The sequence below is a fragment of the Ipomoea nil genome, unplaced genomic scaffold (assembly GCF_001879475.1).
Source record: "Ipomoea nil cultivar Tokyo-kokei standard unplaced genomic scaffold, Asagao_1.1 scaffold0804, whole genome shotgun sequence".
Taxonomy (NCBI): Eukaryota; Viridiplantae; Streptophyta; class Magnoliopsida; order Solanales; family Convolvulaceae; genus Ipomoea; species Ipomoea nil.
In genome coordinates, this window is record NW_017617232.1 from 2385555 (window position 1) to 2407128 (window position 21574).

General features: G+C 38.8%; 1 protein-coding gene across 4 annotated transcripts in view; it reads left to right on the forward strand.

The window, feature by feature from the left end:
- LOC109177339 (sister chromatid cohesion protein pds5) overlaps positions 1-21574 on the forward strand; it is a 52363-nt gene that overhangs the window by 12061 nt on the left and 18728 nt on the right. For all 4 annotated transcript variants that reach the window (XM_019326665.1, XM_019326664.1, XM_019326666.1 and 1 more), the window contains 13 exons: positions 8434-8560; positions 8988-9137; positions 9297-9365; positions 11210-11346; positions 17385-17502; positions 18890-19024; positions 19103-19296; positions 19423-19570; positions 19646-19783; positions 19862-19945; positions 20027-20473; positions 20552-20616; positions 20701-20752. In XM_019326665.1, coding sequence (XP_019182210.1) covers positions 8434-8560; positions 8988-9137; positions 9297-9365; positions 11210-11346; positions 17385-17502; positions 18890-19024; positions 19103-19296; positions 19423-19570; positions 19646-19783; positions 19862-19945; positions 20027-20473; positions 20552-20616; positions 20701-20752 — 1864 coding nt within the window. The remainder of the gene's footprint in view (positions 1-8433; positions 8561-8987; positions 9138-9296; positions 9366-11209; positions 11347-17384; positions 17503-18889; positions 19025-19102; positions 19297-19422; positions 19571-19645; positions 19784-19861; positions 19946-20026; positions 20474-20551; positions 20617-20700; positions 20753-21574) is intronic.

Here is a 21574-nt window from a genome sequence, read left to right on the forward strand (position 1 = left end):
CTTCAACTTATGTTCTTAAGGACTTATGCCGATCTTTGATGAGGAACTAGAATAATTGCCTAATTATATTGGCCGCTGAGATATTTAAAGAACTGATGCAGCCTGACTCTTGATCACCACTTTTGGAGATGCATGATTGCAAGGGAGTTATGCTGAATGTTGTTTAATATAGTGACATATGTGGGGGGTTTTGTGGAATAGTGGGTTGTAGGGCTGGCCTGGTGAATGGCAAAGGGCCACCACCCCTTGTGGTATGGAAGCTCTAGGTTTCAACTTGGTAACGAGATTAACTTGATGGGTGTTAGAAGAGTTGGGTTATGGTTGAGAGAATCACTCTCAACCTTAGGATTTGAATTTTGAAATTCATGGCTTTTGCTTTCCCTTAGTTTGTATATATAGGCTATTCATCTCTTGTACAGAGTAAGATATCAATATACAAACACACAGTTACTGCATACACTTTTATCACATGGTATCAGAGCTCCGGCGAGGGTGAGAGGTGGGTTGCGATCGGAGGATGACGGCGACGCCTCGTCGTGAAATCGCGACGCCACCGGAGCTTCCACGCGCCGTCACGCGCCACCGCGAGAGTTGATCGCCGATCCACGCGCCGGCGCGTGAGGAGGTTTCCGGCGACTTTTTCCGACGCCGATGACACCGGCGTGGTCGCAGGGAGGAGCCCAGTCAGGCTGTGCAGCGCGTGAGACAGTTTGGTGAAGGGTGGTTGGAAGTGTTCTTCAAGCTTGTGTCGGCTTTGGCTCATACTGTTTCCCAGGTTCTTTTGTTTAATTTTTTCTTTATGGCGGATGCAAGAAATATTACGTGTAATATTATATCGACCCCGACCAAATTAGTTGATGTGGTGCTTGCACCAGATGGGTCTAATTTCGGAGAGTGGAGATTTTTGGTTGAAATTAATTTGGGGGGTATGGGTAAGGATAAACATTTGATTGGGACGTGTCCAACAGAGCAAACTGAGGCTCAAGAGTGGAACAGGGATGATAAAGCTTTGTTATCCCGCATAATAAATTGTATTGATAGGAAGGTCATTCTGTCTATGCAACACTGTAAAACTGTCAAGGAGGTTTGGGATTTGGTAAATAAATGGTTTAGTGGAACAAACAACTTGAGGAAGTTGTATCAATTGTCTCAGGATGTTCATCGTCCCTCCCAAAATGGACGAGACATCCGAGATTATTTTTATGATTTCAAGAGTGCGAGTGAGGCGTTGTGTACTGCTATGCCAGTCACGGATTTGGACACAGTGAAAAAGCAACGTGATCAGTTGCATGTGTTTAGCTGGATTTCGGGGTTAGATAAAGAATATGATGTGGTGAAGTCTCAGTTGCTAGGGCATAAAGAGTTAGAATCGATAGACCAAGTTTTCACTATGGTCCAGAATGCCTCAAGTACAGGTAGCGGTGTCTCGGAGAAGCAGGTTTTCGTAGCGCAAGGGGATAGTGGAGGTGTAGGTTCTGGTAATCGCGGGGGTCGATTCCCAGGACGTGGTGGTTTCGGTAGAGGACGAGGTCGAGGTCCAAGAGTTTGTTATAATTGTGGAGAGCCCGGTCATTTACGCAACCAATGTCCAAAACCTCTCCGACCACAAAGCTTTGCCAATTCTGTCTCCAAACCAGAGGGTAATGTGGTTGTAATGACAGATGAAGAGTTGGCTATGTTCAAACAGTTAAAAGTGTCCGCCTCACAACCTCTAAACAGTCAGGAAACATTACCGTCTTCTTCAGCCACATTCGTCCAAACAGGTAATCCTACTGCTTGTGTCTCGTCCTCATCCCGACAGTGGGTTATTGATTCTGGAGCCAGTGATCATATGTCAGGTAATCTGAACGTCTTTTCTGAATATTCTTCCTTTCCACCTGGTACTTCAGTTACCCTAGCGGATGGTTCATCCGCTTCAGTTTCGGGTAGAGGTAGTACCAGTGTAACCACGTCGTTGCATCTCTCTCATGTGTTATACCTTCCGAAATTTCCGTTCAATTTACTGTCGATAAGTCAAATCACTCGAAGTTTAAACTGTTGTGTTGTGTTCTTTCCTGGTTATTGTTTGTTTCAGGATCTTTTGACGAAGGCGATTATTGGTAGAGGAAAGGAAGCTGGTGGGCTGTATGTGCTGGAACAGTTCCCTCCTAGTCCTGAAGTGGCTCCTGTTAGTCTATTGGGTAGTACGTCTCTTTCTAAATTACATTGTCGGTATGGTCACCCGCCTTTATCTATTTTAAAGAAGCTGTGTTCAAACTTAGAGTCGTTGTCTGTTTTGCAATGTGAATCTTGTGAGTTTGCAAAGCATTGTCGGGTACCATATCCGCCTAGAGTTAATAAATGGGTAGAGTTTTTATTTCAGTTGGTTCATTCAGATGTATGGGGACTGTGTCGGGTTCCGTCTAAGTCCGGGTTCAAATACTTTGTAATCTTTGTGGACGATTTCTCGAGACACACTTGGTTATATCTCATGAAATCTAGGGAAGAATTGTTTGAAGTTTTTTGTAAATTCTGTTCTATGGTTAAGACTCAGTTCAATAAAATGATTCAAGTTTTGCGTAGTGATAATGGGACTGAATATTTTTCCCGTACCTTTTCCGAGTATATGAGTCAAAATGGAATAATACACCAGTCCTCTTGTGTGGGCACTCCTCAACAGAATGGTGTGGCAGAACGTAAAAACCGCCATCTGTTGGAGGTTGTCCGGGCCTTGTTGTTTCAAATGAAAGTTCCCAAAGGGTTCTGGCCGGATGCTGTCCATACAGCTTCATTCTTGATTAATCGATTACCCTCGACAGTACTCCAAGGCCAGGTTCCGTGTCACCTTGTCTATCCGTCCACTCCGTTATTTTCCCTTCCACCCAGGGTGTTTGGGTGCACTTGTTTCGTTCAGGATATCCGTCCTCACAGGGGGAAACTTGATCCTAAGTCTTTGAAGTGCATATTCTTGGGGTATTCTAGCACTCAGAAAGGGTATCGGTGTTATTCTCCTGACTTACAAAGGTACTTAATGTCTGCTGATGTGTCGTTCTTTGAGGATGTGGTGTTTAAAGAACCTCTCACCTCATCTGATTGTAATTCAGTGTCGGATGATTTCCTTACATACACTGTTACTGTTCCTTCTGTGGGTTGGGGTGAGGCAAGGCCTCCTGTTACACAGGTTTATCACCGGCGGTCAAGAGAAGTTCAAGCATTGTTAGGTCCATCAGCCAATCCTTCCTCGCCACCGTCGTCAACGGATTCCGATCTTCCAATTGCTGTTCGTAAAGGTACGCGTCGTTGTGTTCATCCCATTTCTTCAGTTGTGTCATATGTCCATCTATCCCCCTCTTCACGTGTCTTTATATCTCAGTTAGAGTCAGTTAAAGTGCCAACATCTTTGAAACAAGCTTTGGGTCATGATGGTTGGAGACAGGCTATGGGGGAAGAGATGGCTGCTCTTGAAGAGAACCAAACTTGGGATTTGGTGGATCTTCCATTCGGTAAGGCAGCTATTGGGTGTAAATGGGTTTATGTAGTGAAGATGAACCCTGATGGTTCTGTTGCCAGACTCAAAGCGCGCTTGGTGGCTAAGGGGTATGCACAGACGTATGGTATAGATTATACCGAGACTTTTTCCCCGGTGGCTAAGTTGGCTTCGGTACGTGTTTTCATATCTTTGGCTGCTACTAATCACTGGCCGTTATATCAATTGGATGTCAAAAATGCGTTTTTGCATGGTGATTTACTTGAAGAAGTTTATATGGAGCAACCACCAGGGTTTGTAGCTCAGGGGGGGTCTGGGAAGGTGTGCAAGTTAAAGAAATCTTTGTACGGTCTGAGGCATTCCCCGTGTGCGTGGTTCGGGAGGTTTAGCAGTGCAGTTATGAAATTTGGAATGCAGAGGAGTGCTTATGATCATACTGTCTTTTATAAACATACTAATCGTGGGTGTGTTTTGTTGATAGTGTACGTGGATGACATTGTGATCACAGGTAGTGATGCAGACGGGATTGGTGTTTTCAAGTCCTTCCTTGGAGCTGAGTTTCATACTAAAGATTTGGGAATACTAAAATACTTTCTGGGTATTGAGGTTGCTCGCTCAAAGAAGGGCATATTTCTCTCACAGAGAAAATATGTGATGGACCTTCTTGGTGATACTGGACTGCTTGGGTCGAAACCGTGTGATACGCCGATGGAACAAGGGGTCAAGCTTGTACCGGATGAGGGGGAGGTGTTTGAGGATCCAGAAAGGTATAGGAGACTGGTAGGGAAGTTAAACTACCTCACGATTACTCGTCCGGATATTGCGTTTCCGGTGAGTGTGGTGAGTCAGTTCATGAGTTCACCTACACGGACTCATTGGGAAGCAGCTGTTCGTATTGTGAGATATCTGAAGAGCGCACCTAGGAAGGGGGTCCTTTATGCTGATTATGGACATACAGGTGTTGAGGCATTCTCTGATGCGGATTGGGCTGGCTCGCCTAGTGACAGGAAGTCAATGACAGGATATTGTGTGTTTTTGGGAGGCAATTTAGTTTCGTGGAAGAGTAAGAAGCAAAGTGTTGTGGCGCGGTCAAGTGCAGAGTCCGAGTATAGAGCTATGACTCATGTGACCAGTGAGATAGTTTGGGTGCATAACATTTTAAAAGAGATGGGTGTAGAAGTGAAACTTCCTGTGAAGCTGTGGTGTGACAATCGTGCGGCTATTCACATTACGAGTAATCCGGTTTTTCATGAGCGGACAAAACACATTGAGGTGGATTGTCACTTTATACGAGAGAAAGTGCAACAAGGGCTGATATCTGCTGAGCATGTTCGTAGTGGTGATCAGTTAGCTGACATATTCACGAAAGGGCTAAGCGGGAGTCGAATGTCGTATATATGTAACAAACTGGGCATGTTTGATATTTATGCTCCAGCTTGAGGGGGAGTGTTAGAAGAGTTAGGTTATGGTTGAGAGAATCACTCTCAACCTTAGGATTTGAATTTTGAAATTCATGACTTTTGCTTTCCCTTAGCTTGTATATATAGGCTATTCATCTCCTGTACAGAGTAAGATATCAATATACAAACACACAGTTACTGCATACACTTTTATCACAATGGGATAGGTTATAAGATCCTAGTATTTATAGCTCAGAGAGACAGTCTAGATTTACAACTCTTATTCTACCACTGTACGTCTGTACCACATGAGATAATTAGGTGACGTTGAGTCTAGTATTTATAGCTCAGAGAGACAGTCTAGATTTACAACTCTTATTCTACCACTGTACCACATGAGATAATTAGGTGACTTTGAGTCTAGTTTTCCAACATTGCCCAGCCTGTATATAAATCATTGCAGAACTTCAAAACACTTGCCTTCAATACAGGTAATTGCACAACAGGAATAGAAAATAAAATAGATAGTAGGCTGCAATGGAAAAATGAAACTATAACAGGAGCAAAAGTTCTATAAGAGCCAACTCACAAAAGAAGATGAACCACACAATCTTCACTGTGGAGGTTGGTCCCTAAAAAAAGTGCCAAAGACATAACTGTCTGATGAAGAAAAACCCATAAAAAGAGTTTTCCAACAATAAGGAAAGTGGTTTTATTATGAAAGAAGAGCCATTAAGAAATATTAAGAATATAAATGTAGCCCTAGGTGATTGGACTTAGCCCATATTTATCTCTATATATTGTATATGCTGTACATGTACTTTTGAGAATAAGATTATATTTCAGTTCATTTATTGTAACAAGAAGAAACAACTGTAAAAGACTTCTCCAGCACACAGTTCTTTATGGTTGATAGTGTCATAAAGAAGGAAGAACCGGAAAGGATTTCTAAGAAGAATTGGGAAAGACTTCATCAAACCTAGTTCAAAATCAATAAAGGCAGCCATTGCTCAAAGAGGAAAGAACCTAGATAACACTTTCTAGGTGAAATACAGTGGAAATTTAAAATCCCTGGAGAAATAAGTTATTAGAAATCTGATACATGCTGAGGAGCTCTTATTTTATTATTGTTCAAAACTCTGTATTTCATACTATTGAACAAGAGGATACATATATTTATACTAGGCTATGCACACTAACTATGGTAAGAATCAATAATATCCCTAATATATTATACACAATATCCCTAAGATATTATACACACAATCACTGAGATCATATCAAATATACTTCTACCATATAATGTCTAACACCCCCCTCAAGTTGGAGCATAGATATTGATAATGCCCAACTTGTTACATAAGTAATCTATTCGAGGCCCATTCATAGCTTTTGTAAAAAGATCTCCTAACTGTTCTCCTGTCTTCACAAATCCAGTAGAAATTAAGCCTCGTTGTATCTTTTCACGAATGAAATGACAGTCAACTTCAATGTGCTTGGTTCGTTCATGGAAAACAGGATTGGCTGCAATATGGAGAGCCGCTTGATTGTCACACCATAGCTTCGCAGGAATAGAAGCCTTGAGCCCTATTTCATCGAGAATGTGATATATCCACAAGATTTCACAGGTTGCTTGTGCCATTGCTCTATACTCTGACTCTGCACTCGATCGTGAGACAACATTTTGCTTCTTGCTCTTCCACGAGATCAAGTTTCCACCAAAGAAGACACAAAATCCGGTTGTAGACCTCCGATTCTCCTTAGACCCTGCATAGTCTGCTTCTGCAAAGCACTCAATGTTCATATGTCCATGGTTTTGATATACAATTCCACGTCCTGGAGCACCTTTCAAGTAGTTCAGGATTTGTTCAACAGCTTTCCAATGATCAACAGTAGGAGATGCCATAAATTGACTTACAATACTTACTGAGTAAGCAATATCAGGACGAGTTACAGTCAGATAATTTAGCTTACCAACCAATCTTCTATATCTTTCTGGATCATCAAATAGCTCTCCCTCTGATGTCAACTGTGAATTAGGGATCATTGGAGTATTGCACGGCTTGGCTCCCAGTTTCCCTGTTTCTGTCAATAGATCAAGTACATATTTTCTCTGGGAGAGAAGTATACCTTTCTTACTCCGTATTACCTCAACTCCTAGAAAATATTTTAATGTACCAAGATCTTTAGTCTGAAATTGACTATGAAGAAAAGTCTTAAGAGATACAATACCAGCGGTGTCACTTCCAGTGATGACAATGTCATCCACATAGACAATTAATAAAATAATGCCTTTCTCAGAGCGTTTATAGAAGACAGAATGATTAGACTTTCCTTTTATCATGCCAAACCTCTCAATCGCTTGACTGAATTTCCCAAACCATGCACGAGGGCTTTGCTTAAGGCCATACAAAGATTTGCGAAGTCGACAAACCTTACCATACTCCCCCTGAGCAACAAACCCAGGTGGTTGCTCCATGTAGACTTCTTCTTGAAGCTCACCATGTAGAAAAGCATTTTTAATGTCCAGTTGATGTAAAGGCCAACTAATAGTTTAGATATTAATAAATTACTAAATAGTTATTTAGAAACTAATAAATAGTTATTTAGAAATTACTAAATAGTTATTTAACTTATTACTCTTAGTCTTCGAATTAGTTTAGGTAGATTAATTATTTAGAAACTACCAAATAGTTATTCTTAGTTTAGGAAGCATTGTAATCAACCCTATAAAAGGGGGTATTATTTGGAATAATATGTTAAGCAGAAATTTAATCCCAAAAGGGTTTAAGGGAGTTTTGGGTCTCAAGCAAACCCAATGTCTTCCTCTCTTCTTTTCCTTTTCCAACTATTATTCTTTCTTCCTTTTTCCCTATGTTTTCTTGCCCATGACAGGAGCACATAACAAAATCCCATGAGAAAGTATGCCCCACAGTTCCACAAAGATGCGTCAAAAATCTCATACTCTCCCCCACTCACTCACTCAGAACTTCATAAGACTAGTGTTTTGTGTCAAACATCATTAATGGGTTAATGCCTGAAACTTTTAAAGGACTGGCTGTCTGATTTACAGGGAATTATCAAGTTCTTACAGCTAATATAGTAAATATAGTACTCCGTAATATTTCCTTTCTCTTTATTCTATTACTTCAAACTTTCAAAGGACTCTTTATCTTCACAAATTGTATCTTTTGCTTTGCAATTTGCATAAATGTCTGATATAGCTCTGTGGTAAAATTTCTTGTCTTAGATTTCTCTATCAGCTTCACTTTTACTGGCTTATTTTGTTTGGTTGAATCTCAGCCACAACCTTGATGCACCTTTCCCTCTTCTGTTCCTATAAATTCTGGAGGACAACTTTGTGAAGTTGTACCATGTAGTCTTGCTTCTTTTGCTTAGGAGAATACTTGATGTTTCGTAGTTTTGGTTTGAGAGAAGTCTGTGGCTTCTTGTATTCTATTTTTTTTTTTTTCCTGCTTTTTGGCTTCTTGTATTCTGCTTGTTTTGCTTTATAACTGCTTTGTTTTGCTTCTGAATAATTGTTTTGCTTACATTGTGTATATACAGTGATATTTATTCTTCCCTGGAGAGGATATGCTTGGAGGGTAGTCGCACTCAATCTAAACTTGCTTGTTCTGCAATTGCTGCACTGCTTGGTCCTTCAGATCAATTCCTTTTTCCAGATTTGTGCAAGGTGTAGAAGTCATATTCACTTAATTATTAAATTTGTTTGTATATCTTTTTCCTTGCAAATAATTTTTATGATCTAAGATTATATTCTGTCATAACCTTGTTAAGAGTTGTATCCAAGCAGAAAGCATACTAATGCCAAATTTTCTGTATACAAATGCCTTTGTTTTGCCACTTTTATAAGTTCATATCTTACTTCACATGGTTGTTTCAATATTGATGTAAGACAGACATGACATATTGAAGTAGGAGTGTAGGACTAAACAAAAAGAGAAGTTACATCTGCATTTTACAGAATAGTTGCTTACCCCTTTTATGTCATTCTTTACAAACACTATGCTTGGACATTACCAATTCTTGTCTAGACGTTCAGTATGTAAGGTCACATTTTTTTTTAATATTCTTTTTTTTTTTAATATTAATTTGTTCAGAAACTTGTGGATTCTCTACGTATGGGGCAGCAGATTCAAACTGTTTTGCAGTCTTTGGGCTGTTTGGCACAGCATTCCGTTGTAGCATTTGAAGCACATGAGCAGGAGGTTACTCATTTTATCACCAAGGAGATATTCCAATCAAAGGATGTGAGTTCTAAATTTCTGATAGAACTCAGCCCCCCACCCACCCCCACCCCTCCCCAATAGAAACATTAGTAGGAGAATAGTAGAAACTGTCTTTAAATATCTACTCTGGGATTCTTTTTCTTGTTTTCCCGCATCATGGCAGATAAAACTTCTTTGTAGGCTGGCTCATCAGAAGATCAGGCTTTGCTAGAGAACTCTTCAAATTGCAGCAGTTATTGCAAATTGAAGGTACACCTCACTGAGCTCCATCTTTAGTTTTAAGAGTTTCTATACGCTCTTTTGAAAAAGAGTCTACTATTTAGCCTTCAATTTATTTGTTCATTTATGAAGTGTCACATCTATTTCCAGCATCAAAATGTGAAGTCATATTTGATTGTAGTCTCCGCTCTACAGTTGACATTCTCATATTAACCCACCCCATTTATTCTATTTAACTAAGAGTGTATTTCTTTAACTTGGATTTTTTTTAAAAGAAAATTATCATGGATAGATATTGTTGGTGGAACCTTTCAAGATATGTTAATTGGGAAAAAAAAAATTTACAGACATGTGATTTTAGACATGCTCCAAAATGTGTTAAGTCCATTTACAAAATGAAATATCTCGTCCCATTTTGAAATTGCAACATGACATTACATTTGGGAAATGCAATTGTGGTAATTACTACAAAATGTGAGTGAAATTCAAATTACATGATCCATGAATTCTACAATGGTGGGACGAGTAAGAGGAATAGAAGCATGTAAAAGTGGGGCCCTTAAATAATGCCTATTGTGGAAGTTTCAAGGAAGGTGGTGATGCCTGCCAGTGGTGTGCTTTTAGTTTCATTTTAACTGTAGTTTTCACACCTTTTTATTTATTTATTTATTTATTTACTTTTTACAACATTATCATTTTTTGTCTGGTCCTTCTAGTTGAGTTTAATTTCATTTCTTCTTTTCTTATTTATAGGTTTTCTACCTGAAGGTTATCATTAATAAGTAAACTGGGATTAAATGAATTTAATGAATATATATGATAGAATAATTGTATAAAATGCATGCTTATGCATTCATCCAATCAATATCAACTACCCTCTCTGTACCACTTTGATTGTTGTTTTTGTTTTGTAGGTCAATTTCCAAATTTCAACTTGTTTTTGATATTGATATATTCAAAGAGTCTTACTTCTAATATGAAAGAACATTAATAGGTACGACATGCCTTAAAAATCAAAAGCTCAATTAACCACACAAATATACAATATTGGTCAAACACAGGCAATTACCCATCACAAAGTGAAAGGTGTCAAACAGAATGGAGTAAGGAGAAGAGTTAATTATCTTATCACTTGGGCTGTATTTTTCCCATTACAATCATGGAGATCCAACTTGTACAGTTAGTAGTTAGCTATGAGACTACCAGGCTTTGTAAGTGAGTTTATAGTCATAACTCTGATCCCCAACCACACCACTAATTACAGTTAGGACAGATTTGTAAAATGTGGTGAAGTGTTGGATTTTGTAATAATGATGCAATATCACACTTTGTAAAGTAGAGAAGGTTTCTTAGTTGCAAATGCATTTAATAAATTTACTCAGAATCATCTGCATTTTGGCAATTAGTCTTCCTTGTTATCCTATTTTGGAAATTGTTTTTGAGATTCTTAGCTGCTGCTCTTCATAGATGATGTTTTAGCTTCGTTAGGTCAAATTGGACTAGTACAAGAAAATAATATTATGAGTAAGGGCTTCCTAGAATAGCATAAATTGAATAGTGTCACTCAGGTAATAAGTTACATATGCATTAATGCTATATGGTGAGTCAAGCTTCTGCTTACTGGGCAATGTTTGGATGGGCAACAAGGGGATGCATAACCTGTCTATGCTGTAGAAGTTTCAATTCACCAATAAGCCAGACAACAAAAATTTTACATAACCATTTACCTAGAAGACTCAATTTCTGTTGATATATTATCTCTAGAGCATCCTTCCTGCAAATGCCTTAATTACAGTCATGATCTTTTGTAGAGGACTGGTGATTTGTGGATCTCCTCCTATCTATATGAGCATATTACACATTGACATTTGCAGATTTTTGGGCTTCAAATGCTGGTGAGGAGCTTTTTGCCACACAAACACACACACATTAGTCGTCCTATCAGTTTTTTGCTAGATATTATCCTACATATGCTTCAGAAGGGTGCCTTCCCTCAGAGTATGATCTCAAGGTAAGAGTTTGTTATGAAGCAAACTTTTAAGAATTTAGCATTTTGTTGTGTATACATCCTTTATCTCTATTATTTATGACTATTAGTTAGAACAGGAAATAGAGGGAGGTCCACATGCTGTCCTAAATTTTCTGCTTGGAGAAAAATGTAATTAAGAATTGGATTATTAAAACTGACTTGATCTTTGCATTAATTATGGTCCAAGTAACATCGCATGGATGTAGAGGATGGTTGACACCGGTTGCTGACTTGCTGGAGGGTAGAAGTTATACAAATGTAGCAAACTATAATATTTAACAGACTAATAACTGGAAAAGCTTAACCTTTGACTACTCTCTCTCTCTCTCCCTAATACTGAAACTCTTAAGCCCTCTTATTGTATAGGCGTATAGCACATGTAATATTCATTCCTCATTGTTTTTCAGTTTTTTCTTTTTTATTATATTGCTATATTCATTTTTCTTTTCCTTTTTTTTTTTTTTTTTTTTTTGGTGTGCTGCTAAAATATGTTGGCACCATGCTGCTTAAGATGATTGGCAATTATCTCAATAATTGCGATTTTCCCCATAGAAGTGGCTAAATTTCACCTGCCCTTTTTTTTTTTTTTTTTTTTTTTTTTTTTTTTTTTTTTTTTTTTATCCACCTTAAAGTGAGCTACATCTGTGCCTATATTGTTTACTCACAAAGTCACAAGTTTATCTTGCCCATATTTGACCAAGCCCACCCATGGTTAATAGTGTCTAAACAGGAATTCAGAATTCATGTTGGGCATATTATCTGTGTATACTGTATATAGTTAATAGTTTACCCTTTTATCTTTTATCATTGGTTGGGTTTGCTGGGTAGTGCATTTTTTTTCCAAATCATTTGAGAGATTGGTGGCTTAGCACATATTAAACCTGTTGAGAAAGATGTAGAAGAGTTGTTTTATTACTTGCTTGTCTCAATGAGGAGACAACAGATAAATATATACAGACTAAGAGACACAATCCTAATAGACACAACCCTACACAACTTCAATAGCTATATTTCTACAGACACATCTTTTGTGTTTCAACACTTCCCCTCAAGCTGGAGCATGTATATCATATGCACCAAGCTTGTTACAAATGTATTCAATCCTATGACTATTAAAGCTTTAGTAAATATATCAGCTAATTGATTATTTGAGCCTATAAAAGATGTAGTAATATCTCCAGAAGTAACTTTGTCTCGAACAAAATGGTAATCAATTTCAATGTGTTTCGTCCTTTCATGAAAAACTGGATTTGATGCAATATGCAAAGCTGCTTGGTTATCACAAATGAGCTTCATGGACTCCTTTGTACAAATCTGCAGTTCGGTAAGGAGGTTTTTCAACCACACAGTTCACATGTTTCAACGGCCATAGATCGATATTCGGCTTCTGCACTTGATCGAGCAACAACATTTTGCTTTTTACTTTTCCAAGAGATTAAGTTGCCACCAAGAAAGATACAATATCCAGATGTTGATTTTCTATCCCATGCACCTGCCCAATCTACATCTGTGTACCCAATAATTTCAAGGTTTCCATGGTCTTTGTATAACAAACCAGTGCCTGGAGATTTTTTAATATATCGTAAAATCCGAATGGCAGCTTCCCAATGACTTTCACGTGGAGATGCCAAGAACTGACTAACAACACTTACCGCAAAACAGATATCAGGTCGAGTTACAGTTAAATAAAGTAATCTTCTAACCAATCGTCTATATTTTCCCGGATCTTGGATAAGCTCCCCCTGGTCTGGTAGGAGTTTGATATTTGGATCCATAGGAGTGTCAAGAGGTTTGCAATTCATCATACCTGTGTCTTCTAGTATATCCAATGCATACTTTCTTTGTGATATGCAAATTCCTTGCTTGGATTGTGCTACTTCAATTCCCAAAAAGTATTTTAACTTCCCCAGATCTTTTGTTTCAAAATGTTGGAATAGATGTTGTTTCAACAATTGTATTCCTTCAACATCATCTCCTGTAATGACAATATCATCAACATATACAACAAGATAAATGCTCTTACCATGTTGATGTCTATAAAAGACGGAATAGTCAACTTTGCTTCGATTTAAACCAAAATTTTGCACTACTATGCTGAACCGTCCAAACCAGGCACGAGGAGATTGTTTTAGACCATAGAGAGAACGTTTGAGCTTACAAACCAAGTTACTCTCCCCCTGAGCAACAAACCCAGGAGGTTGCTCCATGTAGACTTCTTCCTCTAAATCTCCATGCAGAAAGACATTTTTAATATCTAACTGATGCAAGGGCCAATGATGAACGACAGCCATAGAAAGAATGATTCTGACCGAAGCAATTTTAGCTACTGGTGAAAAGGTGTCAGTGTAATCAATCCCAAAAACCTGTGTATATCCTTTGGCTACGAGTCGAGCTTTAAGTCTATCAACCTGTTCATTGGGCCCAACTTTCACAGTATAGATCCATCGACAACCAACAGTTGTTTTACCTTCGGGTAATGGAACTAAATCCCAAGTTCCCGATGAATGAAGAGCAGCCATTTCATCAATCATAGCATGACGCCAACCAGGGTGGGAAAGGGCTTCTTTAACAGATTTAGGGGTAGAAACAGAAGATAAACATGTGATAAAAGCATTATATGAAGGTGAGAGACGATCATATGAAATAAAGTTGTATATGGGAAAGGGATTTCGTGATGACCTGTTACCTACACGACTTGCGATAGGAGAGCTTGTTGCTAGAACCAGGTTCGAGGGCATAGATAGCCCGAGAGATGAATCAGTTGGGATTTCATCGATTGGAACTGTCGCGGGTGGTCGAGAGCGGCGATGATAAGTGTAAGGAAAGGGGGTAACACTGTTGTTTTGTAAAGGAGGTTCAGTAGGTGAGGGATTAGGATTTCTAGGTGATGACGGATCTTGAGGTAAATGCACCTCGGTCCCTCCTTGAAAAGTAGGAACAGGAAGAACATCAGGAAAATGAGAGATGGAGGTCGGTAAACTAGACGAAAAGAAAGGTGTTGATTCAAAGAAAGTAACATCAGAAGATACATAAAATCAATGCTTATCAGGGGAATAACATCTGAAACTCTTTTGCAACCTAGAGTACCCAACAAACATGCATTTTAAGGATTTTGGGGAAAATTTATCACGCCCTGGGATAGTGTCCCGGACAAAACAGGTGCACCCAAAAATTTTTAAAGGAAGAGTATGAAGGGGCTTATCGGGAAATAAAATATTATAAGTTATCTTACCATGTAAAACAGATGAAGGCATACGATTTATTAAATAACAGGAATGAATGATAGCATCTGCCCAGAATTCTGGAGGGACTTTATAATGGAGAATCATGATGCGGGCTGTTTCAACGAGATGCCGGTTTTTACGTTCAGATACCCCATTTTGTTGTGGAGTATCAGGACAAGATGACTCATGGAGGATGCCCGCTGAATCAAGAAAGTTAGATAAAGGAGTTGTAAAGTATTCTCCAGCATTATCACTTCGTAAAGTTTTAATAGACACTCCAAACTGATTTTTTATCTCATTAACAAATTTTTGAAGAACATTAAGTACTTCAGAACGGTTTTGCATTAAAAAGACCCATGTATAACGAGAAAAATCATCAGTGAAGGTAACAAAGTATCTAAAACCAAGAATTGAATTATAACGAAAAGGTCCCAAACATCAGTATGAACTAAGGAAAAAGGGAAAGCAGCTCTTTTATTAACACGATTAGGAAATGATGTTCTAGAATGTTTGCCAAGCTGACAGGCTTCACACTCTAGGGTAGATAAGTGAGACAAACTAGGGACAAGTCGCCTTAATTTATTAATGCTAGGATGTCCTAGTCGGTCATGGGCAAGGGAAGGAGGAATGGTAGCAGTGCAAACTGTAGAAGGTTTTCGGGTAGATAATCGATAAAGTCTTTCTGATTCATACCCCGAGCCAATCATCTTCCCCGAACGACGGTCCTGCATAATGACAGAATCAGAAGAAAAAGTGACCGTATAGTCCAAAGATTTTGTAAGTTGATGAACATAAATTAAATTGAAAGGACAATTAGGTATATAAAGAATTGAAGAGAGGCAAAGTAGGAAGGGGGGAAGCCTTTCCAATTGCAGTAGCCGTACTCTTGGACCCATTACCGAAAACAATAGATGGAAGGGACTTAGACTTGGTGAAATGAGAAAATAAGGATGAGTTACCAGAGATATGCTCAGAGGCACCTGAATCGATAACCCATGGTCCGCTCAGGCTAGGTTGTGATACAAGGGCAGTATGAGTTCCTTCAGTGTAGGTGGTAGGAATGACACCAGAAACTTTGGAATTGGCTTTAAATTGAGCAAACTCCTCATACTCAGCAGCGGAAATGGTTCGAGAATGTAATTCTCCGGATTGAGATTGAGCAACACTTGCTTGGGTACGTACCGGTCTCCAATGAAGTTTCCAACACTGATCCCGTGTGTGTCCAGTTCTGTTACAATAAGTACAAACTCTTGTGCTTTTCTGTCCACCACGATCGTTAGTTCGTCCACGACCTCCTTGTGTGACTAGAGCAGACTGTTCGGTAGTGGATGTGTGAGGAACTGGAATGGAGGTTACCTGCAAGAGACGTTTGAACAACTCGGTGGTCCCTGGGACAGTGTTGCTTCCAAGAACTTGATTCCGGATGCCTTCAAACTCAGGACCTAATTTTGTTAAGAGAAGTATTACAAAGAATTTGTCTCGTTGGGTAAGTTGCTCTGCGGGTGTACCACCAATAGGCATGAGTGTACCAAACTTAGTGATCAAACTTTGGGCTTTGCCAAGAAAAGTTTCCATATCAATACCATCTTTCTTCAGGTTAACTAAATTGTCAACAACATTGTAAAACTGAGAGACATCATTAGTGTATAGAGATTGAGCTTGATTCCATACCTCGACACATGTCTTAAAGGGTCGGAATAGAGGCAACAAATGTGGAGAAAGAGACTGCCAAAGGAGACTACAAAGTTGAGCATTTAACCTTTGCCAAACTGTCTTATCTTTTTCCGGTATCTTATCCACTCCCTTTTGTAAGTGGTCAACAACACCTTGGCCCATAAACCATAACTCTACGGCATCCGACCAAGAGTGGTAATTTTGAGAACCACATTATTTTTCCGAAGTGATCACCGAGCTTCCAGACAAATTAGGCACATAAATAGAGCTCGAAAGAGTAGGCAGATTACTGGCAGGAATGGCAGGAAAAACAGTACCCGAATTATCAGAATTTTCGTCGGAAGACATTGCGACCAAAAATAAATCTGATTGCACGGAAGAATGGGCAAGGGTCGCCGGAGGATGGGTAAGAGATTTGTAGTACTAATTTGAGAAAAAAACTCACCAATAGCAAGTAATCTGAAAGACTAGTTTCGGATGAACAGTAACTTTTACTGTTCAACGAAAAAAATATCAAAATTTGATTTTGGCTCTTGATACCATGTTGAGAAAGATGTAGAAGAGTTGTTTTATTACTTGCTTGTCTCAATGAGGAGACAATAGATAAATATATACAGACTAAGAGACACAATCCTAATAGACACAACCCTACACAACTTCAACAGCTATATTTCTACAGACACATCTTTTGTGTTTCAACAAAACCAACCTGCATTTTGGTTTAGACTTTTCTAGAAAAATTTTATTGCTCTGCCGAGATTATAAAAGTAGGTAGCATACAGATACTTCCGGTATGGAACACCAAAGTTATAAATTCTCAATGGCTTATACATTCTTTTAATTTTGCCATTACATGCCAAAGCATGAACATAAAAGTTGTGTGTTTGTTTTAATTCTTTTGTCTATACAGGACACCATTATGTGCTGTAATTGGAACTCTGTTTTATGATTAAATTTTACTTTTGAGATTGTTGGCTAACATGATATTTGTTTACCGTGTAGTGATTTCTGCAACTTTTCTTCTATGCTAAGATAATCTTAGTGTGCTGCTTTACTCAGAAATGTGAATGCCTTATTCCGTTTTGCAATGGTTCTGATATCTCATAAATCTACATCTTGTAGTGATTCTGATAGCGCTCATTATAGATTGGCTGCTGCAAAGTCTGTTCTTCGGCTTTCAAGGAGGTGGGATTTGCATATTTCACCTGAGATTTTCCGCCTTACAGTTTTGATGGCTAAGGTAGATATTCTACTCCTAATAACCTTAAATAGCTCATGACACCTAACTATTTATGTAGTTGGTGAGTTATATTTTTGCTAGCAATCTTATTACTCTTTCTCCAGAACCTGTTTTTAACATAGTGAGGTCATATGGAGTTTCTGGTTTCATGGTTTTGTTAGCCACCAAGTCATTGGTTGTGGCAGCAAAAACAATGTTGTGTCACTGTCTTATAGTGCCCTTACAAGAAAATACATAAAATGAACGACTTTGATCAATGCTTGAAAATTTATTTATTTTTCATTAATATGCTGCAAATATTTCGTCAAAGTATGCGCGCGCGCACACACACACAGCCGATGTGAGAGATTTACTATTTTACTGATGTCTGCTTGTTGGTAAATGGAGTTGGCAAAGCTAATAGCAATGAATCTGGATCAGATCTTATCTTTTGATGAAATGTGACAACCAACTTCTATGTGCTTGGTCTTCTCATGAAATACTTTATTCGAGGTGATATGCAATGCTACTAGATTATCAGAAATCAACTTGTGTTACTATGCCATATTTTAGTTCCTAGAGCAATTGCTTTAGATGAACTCAGCAAATAGATTGGCACTACTGTAACTCATGTCATGAACAAAGCAAGTGCACTGAAAAGCACATAGTGGAAGAGGGTAGGGACGAGTGATGTAGGTTTTGGCTGTGGTGTCCTAGTCACAGGGTTGTGGTGAGGTTTTGGACATGGTGGTGTGGTAGGTTTCCCAAAAAGACATTGAGAAGAGAGTGGATCAGATCTGTAGTGGTGGAAGAGAAAAAGTGTTCTAGTGGGTAAAGCGAGAAAAAGGCTAGTGTTTTCTCCAACATGGCTTTGACTTCATGTTAAGCTAGTGAGGGAAGAGAAAACTCATAGTTTAGGATAATTTGTTGTGGGAGTCCGGATTCTCTATATTGAAATTGGTAGTAGTAATGTACATTATACAGGGCTAAGTCTAGGGCTACAATAATGGCCTAATTTACAGGCTGTTAATACTCAACTAACATATTGCATGCATAATTCTGACAATTACAAATGCTTGGTTTTGATTATTGTTTGTTGATTGTGCTTGTTTGCTTTCTTTCAGTATTTAAGCTTTGTATGGAACCCAATTTGGATAACTGTTTCCTCTTGTTGTGAAAAAGCCTATTTAAGGTGGTCTGAGGTCTAGTTGATCATTTGCTTCACTGTTTACTTTGCTTTTCAGAATTTTTCCCTCATTGATTCCTTTTTATATTAATTCAGCCTAAATTGATGATTCACCGCCATGTATGTATTGCTATTTTTTGAGTTTCTTGGTTTTGCATTCTGCTTGATATTTAATGGTCCAAACTCCAAACTAGTAATTCTAATGTTTTTTACTTATTTTAGGATAATTCTCCTTTTATACGTGAACACTTTGTAAATAAAGTGCAAAAGCTTTTGAGGGTGCATAAAATACCTTGCAGATATGCTTGTGCTTTGTCATTTGCTGCATCAGACTCTCCAGAACATCTGAGTGATATTGTAAGTTATGCTTTCTTGGGTATACCTACATGGCTATATTTTATTTGCTGCTGTCTGCTGATTTGGTCTTTAAATTAGTCGATGAAAAATTTGGAGGAATTTATAAAGGACTATAGCGATACAGCTAGAGTGCACCAAACTTCAGTAATGCCCAGAAAAGTGACAGATTCTCCTGTTTACACTGTCATTTTCTTGATCCATGTTCTTGCCCATGACACAAGTTTTCCCCCATTTGAAAGTCAAGATGAAGAGGTTTACGCTCAGTTTTTTAGGTAAATGTGCTTTCTGTTTGATTATTTGTGGCTTCGAATATGTGTACTGATTAATGTGTCTAATTTGATATTAGACAGCAATTTGCTCCTTCTCCACTCTTTTAAAACTTACACCATTTGGGCCAGGCCACTTATTCTTACACTCAAGGCATTGGTTGATGTTAATTGCTTGGATCGGGATATGGATTCTATCACTCATGATGTTTCATACTTAAGAAATCTTTTTCATGCAATCAAAAAGGCAGAGGATGCTATTGATGACCATATGACTCATGTAAGTGGTGCTTTCTAAAATTATTGTCCTATGTTGCATGTACTTCTTAACAGTAAATATTTTGGCATATTGCAGAAGCTTCATATTTTAGCAGATATTGGAATTTCTTTTTTGAATTCATTGGCTAACAGCAGTTCCTCTTCAACTCATACTCCTGGACTTATTCTACTGCCATCGTCACTGTACAAAATTAGTTCTGGTTACAAATGCCAGGTAAGTTTCAGTTCTTCCTTCAGTGCCTAGTGTGTGCTGTACATAAATCTTTCTCTTTAGTCCTTTCTTCTTTTACAGGGAGGTGGTAATTCTTTGAAGTACTGCCAACTTGATAAATCCTTCACCAATAAATTTCTTCAGCATATCATAAGTTCATCTTGGGTACTGACACTGTTCTCATTGCTGATTCTCAGTAGTTTGTTTTGGGAGTCTAGTATTGATTTTTAATCCAATCTTTTTCAGACAGCTAGAAATATTGGTAAAAGTTACTCAAAAAGTCAAGCAGATTCATTGCGTACACATGCAACTAAAAGATTGAAATCAGAATCAGCATTTTGCAAGAAAGGCTATATCCCACTCACTACAACTAGAGAGCAGTGTCATAATCCACATTCAGATCAAAAGGAGCCAAATGAAACCCTGCCACACCTCACTGGTAGAGGAAAGGAAAATGAACCTATGTTATCAATTTCTGCTCCTGTTGAAAGGGGTGAACAGAGAAACTCTGGAGAAGTGATCAGAAATGAACTTCTTCCATCTACCAATCATGTTATGGTAGGATCCATGTTCAGTCAGAAGGGTGAGCATTTATTTTCCTTAAAAGAAATCGGTACAGTCACAAGATGTAACAGTACTGCTGAACAAATTAAATCATCAAAACGGACTACGTCAAATGATCATGTCTCCCAGGTTGTCTCTATGACCATAATGCTTAGTTTGTACTTGTAATGTTACTTATCCCTTTGCTCTAACTCGTAAAATATGTAGGATATCCAAAATCAAGGTGAAACATTAATTGGGCATCATACAGAACTGTCTTCTGTTGACAGACGGTGAGCACCTACTTCAAGAATGTATTTTATTACCTTTGTGGCTTTGTGTCTTCCCATGTAACACAATTATCTTTGATTCATCAGTTCTTGTTCAGGATTAGTGGAAGGTTTTGATTCCTGCAATAGTGCAGACAAGGTGAGTTAGTTCCATCTGTCATTGGACTCACTTCCATTCTTCCCCAGCCCCTAAGCCTGCATTCTATTGTTCAAAGATTCATTGCGATAGAAAATTCTTATTTTACCTGTATACTGCTCAAATTCTGTAACCTACTGCGATCCATATCCTACTTAATATTTGATGTTTTAGGTGGTTAAATCTGTTGAGAAATACTAATGGTTGGACGGTTATCATCTAATCATCCATTGATATTTATGTGTTGTACTCATTTGTTTTTGTTAGTAGGTTGTTAGAGGAAATCTCCTAACTACTCATTTGAATTTTGAAATAACTGGTTAGGAGTTTCCCTTTAGCTTGTATTTAAGCGTAGGCTGCCTGTTCTCAATATTCATTGAGTATTCATTATCGCAATACATATATACACTTCACTTGAGAGTTCAACATGGTATCAGAGCGGTAGATGTGGGTGGTGGGCTTTGATCGGAACGAGGAGGCGCCGCCGCCGGGAGGAACGGAGCAGTCATCGGAGGGTCCACGCGCCGCCGCACTTTCGGAGCTCCGACGCCACGCGTCGGCGCGTGCGGTGTTTCCCGACCTCGCCTCCGGTCGCCGCCGACGCGGCTAGCTCCGCCTCAGTCTGCCCGACGCGTCTGTGTCAATACCCCCGTCCGGTGTTGAGGGGTTCTGCGTGGGCTGTGTTTCCAGAACTGGTTCTGCGTGTGGTTGTGCTGCCAGGGTGCTGCGTGGACTGGGTTTTGGCATAAAATTGAAGTCTACATCTCCAGGTTGGTTTTGTGTGTTTATTATGGCAGAAAATAGGACTATTACTGTGGTGTCAAC